The sequence below is a fragment of the Sprattus sprattus genome, assembly GCF_963457725.1.
Source record: "Sprattus sprattus genome assembly, chromosome: 17".
In the NCBI taxonomy this organism is placed as follows: Eukaryota; Metazoa; Chordata; class Actinopteri; order Clupeiformes; family Clupeidae; genus Sprattus; species Sprattus sprattus.
Genome location: NC_137915.1, coordinates 24,029,847 through 24,036,656, shown reverse-complemented (window position 1 = coordinate 24,036,656; position 6,810 = coordinate 24,029,847). Strand labels below are relative to the sequence as shown.

At 45.4% G+C, this 6,810-nt stretch overlaps 1 protein-coding gene across 1 annotated transcript in view; it reads right to left on the bottom strand.

Moving 5' to 3' along the window:
* Positions 1-1,560: 1,560 nt before the first annotated feature.
* Positions 1,561-6,810, bottom strand: part of LOC308378558 (cadherin-18-like) — a gene marked incomplete at both ends in the record, with an annotated part of 113,313 nt that continues 108,063 nt past the window's right edge. Inside the window, one exon of the mRNA XM_080855499.1 lies at positions 1,561-2,132. Within this exon, the coding sequence (XP_080711625.1) occupies positions 1,561-2,132 (572 nt within the window). The remainder of the gene's footprint in view (positions 2,133-6,810) is intronic.

Below are 6,810 nucleotides of genomic sequence, written 5' to 3'. Positions count from 1 at the left end.
AAGAAATTATCTCTCTTTCTCTCCCTCTGTGTGTGGTGTCTGTATATGTGTGTGTGTGTGTGTGTGTGTGTGTGTGAAAGAGAGAGAGAGTTAAAGCCTCTCTGAGTGAGTGTGATAGGGCTCAGTAGCTGTGTCACACACTAACACATCCTATTTCTTCACATTTCTGCCCCGCTCATACTGATGCTAGGCAACTAGAGCAGCCGGACATTTTGTTTCCATCTCTCTGCACCGCTCTCTCTGACGCCTGTGCACGGGACAACGGTCTAGAAGATTCATGCCCGTTTTCTGTCCTCGTCCTGTCTGCTAGGTATGTAGCCCTTTATGGACTGCTCACAGAGGCATGAAGGACAATATCTCGGACATGTGGCACTGCACTGTATCAACCACAGCGGCTGCACACACAGAACAACCACCCAAAGCATGGAGAGAGTACCATGCCGTAGCACACACCTAAAATTATTACACAGTGGCACACGCAGCATCAGTGGTTAAATGCACATGCAAAGCTTATGTTAATTTGCACCACTTCCAACCCTGTGCACAAAGCAACCATTGCGTAACACTGACTAGCAGCATGTAAAACACACACTAACTAAAGCATATGGTTTCACTGGGTAGCAGCATGTCAAACACACACACTAAAGCATATGGTAACACTGGTGAGCAGCATGACAAACACACACTAAAGCCTATGGTAACACTGGCTAGCAGCATGTCAAACACACACTAAAGCATATGGTAACACTGGTTAGCAGCATGTCAAACACACACTTAAGCATATGGTCAGGCCCTTGAGATGTACAGACAGCTAAATGCTTCCTTTGTCTGTCCCCCCTTCTGTGGGCTTGCCAACTACCTGCATAGAAGGGGAATGCTGACCTAAACCACATTGATGAAGCAGCAGCAAAGCTGGGGATGTCAAATGTATAAGCATGAGTGCAGAGACTGGTACACCACAGCCATGAGGCCGGACAGATCTGTCCTTTGTACCACTTACCTGTAGTTCTTCTTGTATCTTAAGTGAGTCCTGTGTACATCCCTGATGCCCCTCAGTAACACACAGCCAGACTCTCTCATGTCAAGAAGCCTTTTCTTTGGAAAGTATATTGTATATTTTCATAAAATGATAGAGATATATTGTAATGAAACGACACAGAGAGAAGACGATGGACATATTTACGTTGTTTCACATATATCCACTTGTCCAGAACTCAGGACTTTATTGAGCAATAAAAAATATACACCAGGGAAAATATTTTTTCCTTTTTTTTTTTAGTTGTGATTTTTGCTTTTTTTTTGTCAAAACCAGAGACAGTCCTCTCCCTTGTTTGGAGTCAGACTCCGAAAGTTCCAAAAAGACAGAGAGAAAGAACAGAGAGAAGAAGAGGCAGTCGTTCCCCCCTACCCCTGCACCAGGGGCAGTAGCAGCTTCCTCCACAAAAGTCAGTAGGAGAGAGAGACAGAGATTAGAGGAGCGTATTTGTGTTTCAGTTTTTTCATTTTTGTTTGTTTGTTCACGCATTTTATTTTATCCCAAATGGAGGGCCAAACTGAGGGCTAGGGCTTCTCCGTCACGTCTGCCGTTGACTCCCTCTCGGCCTCCTCACCATAGAGTTCGGCCAGTTTTTGGAACTGGGGTCCCCAGTCATCCAAGAAGGTGTAGTCAAGCTCGGACTGAGTGCCGGGTGATCCCAGCGGGCTGATGGAGCCAGTGGGCGAGCCCTGGCCCTCGAAAGCGTAGGTCTGCAGCGAGTCATAGGGCGGGCCGGTAGTGTCCTGGTCAGCCTCGGTCATCCGCTGACGGATGAAGTCGCAGATGTCCAGCTCTGCCTCTGTGTCCAGAGAAGCAGGGCTGACACGGCCCTGGAGGCGTCGATGGGGCTGGGAGCTGGAGGGGCCGGGGCCGCCACTGTGGTGGGGGCGGTAGCCATCGGGGCGGACGTCACGGCGGAACTTGAGCTCCTCGGCGCCGGCAGGGTTGCGGAGGGCGCTGATGTCGAAGGCCTCTGTGTCCTCCTCGCCACCGCCCTCATCGTCGTAGGTGACCACGTTCTCGCGCACGTCCTCCTCGGAGATGATGAGTGGCTCCTTCTTGCTCCGCCGCAGCGTGATGAAGAGGATCACGATCGCTGGGAAGAAAGAAAAGAAACGATGAAGAGGATAACGATCGCTGGGAAGAAACTAAAGAAACACACCAACATGAGGTACCTTCATCAGCTATCTCATCACAATTGCCTTGATTAACACCATCATTATAATCACATTATTATCATCAAAGTGATCACATCATTATAGATTGTATTTCAATACAACCGTATCGCACAACATTCATTACTCATCCACCTGTTCTTCATAATCATCATCACCAACAGATTCAGCAGCTGTGCTATGATTACCATTATGATACATTTAGCCAGAATTGACTGTTCAACGGAAAAAATTAATAATCTTCATCCACAAATGTCCCATGAAACTGGTGGTTGGTGACATTTTCGTTTAAAAAAAAAAATGATAGCATGATAAGAGTCACCCCCTCCTGCAGTGCAGTACCCCATTTCTGTTTCGGGGTTCTTCTGTAAAGATGTACATTTTTTAATACATCAAAGCCATCCATGCCAGACATTTAACTGCATGTCATTATCATATCATAGGGAAATAAATGACACGGCATTTAATGGAGTCTCGACCGCACCAACCCATTAAAAAAAGCATAATGGTGTTCACACAACGCTGCTGATACTGTCATTACTGCGTTCTATTCAGAGCACAGATGCAAATGTCACTATTGATTTGTTTTGATTAAAAAATCTTTGAACTCATCACAGCACAACTGCAGGTGTAAAGATTAAAATCCTGATGAAATCCTGAGAGTGCTGATGGCTAGCAAGAGTAGCAGGATCAGCAACATAAATAAGTGTGCTGTGTTTTAATTATGACTGTGGCCAAATTGCATTACTTTGATGTGTTGGACTAGGGGGATGTAGGTTTACACAGATCTGCGTGCTGACTTTGTGCTTGCGAGTTTACTGTTGAGTCAGACTAGGCTATTTAAAGAACATGATCACTAAGGGAAAACATAGAAAGCAAACCAGCTATGGTCTGGTGCTGTTTGAAGATGCAATGAGCTAATGGCAGACAGACTGACCTCACTACAGTGTTATGAGTGATGAGTCATGTAAACTATGGGAAAAAGGGCGCTAGCATGAGGGAGATAAGAAGTTACAGTGACATCAAAGTAAGAGATGGAATCAGAGTTAGGCGCTGTGTGTGTGTGTTTGTGTGTGTGTACATGTGTGTGTGTGTGTGTGTGTGTGAATGAAACAGATAAAGATAGAAAGACAGCAGAACTTAATGGCTTAGTTATTTTTCACACTACAGGCCACCAGAGCACCGCTAACAGTCACCACAGGAGGTGCACGGTATGCTAATTCCACATTAATACCACACATTGTGCAGATGGTGTTTAAAAGTGCACACAGCAGGACCGAGTGTGTTTTTCAACGACGGGGGTGGTTATGATCTCCCATTAGGCGCCTGAGACCCCGCGGAGAGGAGAGGGACAGAGAGTAAGGGGACGCTAATCAATAATCCGCATTAGCTGCCATTAGCGAGAGCGCTAATGGTTCCACCAGCATTAGCGCCCAAGACTCTGCGACGTGAGGGGGCTCATTACGAACATTCAGATTAAACATTTAACCCGCAAAGCCACGCGAGGAAACAAGCAGATGGGAGAGGTATAGGTTTGGGGTATTGAGTGAACAGCTTTTCCAAAAGGTTTTTTTTTTCTTTGCAAACTCTTGTTCTGAAAACTTTAAATGTCATTAGATAATGAGGGTGACCCAAGAAATCCATGTCAATCTTGCAGAATGCTTGTTCATCTGGTATGCAAACACGGAAAAGGAGAGAGCGGGTGGGGAACTCACAGCAGGGGCTAAACTTTGGGCCTGGTGGCATTTGCGCCCGCTGAGGATGTATCCACACACACTACAGAACTGACGTGACATTCTGATCCGTCTGATGACTGTGAGCGGCCTATGATGACTTTAAAGGTTCATTGTGCAAGCTGATCTTTAGGCCATTGAGACGGTCATAAAGTTATTAAGTTATGGTGTTCTCCAAGGCTCACAGCATGGATGACTAACGATTATGATTGTACGCCCTAAACATTTAAGAACGACACTATCCAGCCATCTTATCACACTCATTGGCATCTCACTAACATCCAACACAAGTGACAAAGATCTGGGTGTATCTATTGACCAAGTGTATCTCATTCAACTAACACATAAAACCGATCTCACAGACATAATTTATTCGTCTACGCAACATTACCAAAATCAGGCAAGTCCTATACCTTTGGAATAATCTTTCCATCTTAAATTGTAGACTATAAACAGTTCTCTATAGTGCATTTTATAGATAGGGAAGATTCATCAAGACCAGGCAGGCACCCATCTCAGCATACTTCCCATACACCATGCCACACAACCTCCACTCCTACCTCCTCTCTCTTTATAACATATTGTGCTATGTCCTTGATACTGATGAAAAAGCCACATTACTGGTTGTTTTGGGTGACCAGGGTTGTGCATCCCAGCTTCCTCCCTTACCTTATTCTGGGTTTCGTATTCCCAGGGGGCCCAAACCTGGATTTGTATCTAATTCCTACCATTACCCTAACCGGGGTTCGTAATCCCAAGGGGGTGAGACCCCTTGACCTGTAGTTATTTTTCAGCCTTATGATAGAATAATTTAAACTAATCCCCCCCCCCCCCCCCCCCCATTTATCTATAAATTATACCCTGTAATGACAAAGCAAAAAGAGGATTGTAAACACGCAAATGTGTCAAAAAGGAAAAATGTAAATATCACATTGACATACGTATTCAGACCCCTTTACTTTGTACTTAGTTGAAGCAACAGCCTTGAGTCTTTTCGGGTAAGACGTGACAAGCTTTGTACACCTCGATTTGGGGATTTTCCGCCATTCTTCTCTGCAGATCCTCTAAAGCTCTGCCAGGTTGGATGGGGATTGTTGGTAGACAGCCATTTTCAGGTCTCAGGAAATGTTTGATTGGGTTCAAGTCAAGGCTATGGCTAGGCCACTGAAGGACAATCACAGAGTTGTTCCTAAGCCACTCCTGTTTTCTTGGCTTTGTTCTTAGGGTCATTGTTCTGTTGGAATCAACCTTTCATCCAAGACTATTGGGCAGGCAATAAGCGGTGCCTAGCTTCCTCCAGATGACACTTAGAATTGAGCCAAACAGTTAGATCTTGGCCTCATCAGACCAGAGAAACTTGTCACACTTGTTCACACAGTCTGAGAGTCCTTTAGGTGCTTTTTTGCAAACTCCCAAAAGGGCTTTCCTGTGTTTTTCACCAAGGAGAGGCTTCTGTCTGGCCACTCTACCATAAAGCCCACATTGGTGGAGTGTTGCAGTGATGGTTGGCCTTCTGGAAGTTTATCCCATCTTCCATCGAGTGACCATCGGGTTCTTGGTCACCTCTCTTACTGAGGCCCTATCCCCAGATTGCTCAGTTTGGCTGGGCTGTCAGCTCTAGGAAGAGTCCTGGTGGTTCCAAGCTTCTTCCATTTAAGAATTATGGTGGCCACTTTGCTCTTCGGAACCTTCAATGCAGCAGAATGTTTTTGTACCCTCAGATCTGTGCCTCAACACAATCCTGCCTCTGAGTTGACCTCATGGCTGAGTTTTTGCTCTGATATGCTTTGCCAGCTGTGAGACCTTCTATAGACAAGTGTGTGCCTCTCCAAATCATGTCCAATCAATTAAATATATCACAGGTGGTCTCCAATCTCAAAGATGATCACAAATGAGAGGTAAACACCTGAGCTAAATTTTAAGTGTCATAGCAAAGGGTCTGAATACTTATGACAAGGTGACATTTCAGTTTTTCTTTTTTCCTGTTTTTGCTTCGACATTCAGTATTGAATGTAGATTGATGAGGGGACAATTAGTTTAATTAATTGAAGAATAATGCTACAACATACCAAAACGCACAGAAAATCAAATGGAATTAAATTGAGTCATGCTGCATCCATTTTGTGATATGCTGTGTCATGCTCTCCTGTGCTGTGCCGTGTCTAGCCACATTGTGATGGATTTTTTTCAGCACCTTGTGTTGTGACGCTATGTCAATGTGCTATGCTATGCTGTTTCCTGCCGTGTCGTGATAGACTTTTATAGCACACCGTGTTCTAATGGAGGCTGTGCTGCTTTACTGGGTCTGTGAACTCAGCCCTGTCTCCTATATTTAGCTCCTCAGCTAACTGAGCAGGAAGGGGAGCCGTACTCTCGAGGTGAGCAGGTTATATCACGTGGGAGCAGAGGCACCTCTTATCTCTCTCACTCTTTCTCTCGCTTTCACTCTCCATCTTTTGCTCCTCCTCCTCTCCTCTCCTCTCCTCTTCTCTCCTCTTCCCACTCTCTTGCTCATTTGCACGCTCTCACCCTCACTTTTTTGTGCTTTTGTTGTTGCTTGGCTTCTTGCTCACTCTTTTTTTCCTCATTACTTTTTGTTACATATTTGTCACACTTTCAATTTTTCCCCACTCTTGGTCTCTGTTGTTTGTCGGCTTATTTTCTCTCTCACTTCGCCCCCTCCTTAGTGCTCCACTCCCCCCCACCGCTCGTTGCTTAAATGAGAGCGCATAAGTAGAGAAGAGGTGCTACTGTTGAGAGGAGTGAGAGGGGAGGGCAGCCGAGAAGACGAGAGCGGACAAGAAGGTAGAGGCCAGGTGAAGGTGCAGAGTGAGTCAGAGGGAGAGAGAGAAAGAAGTAGTGAGAA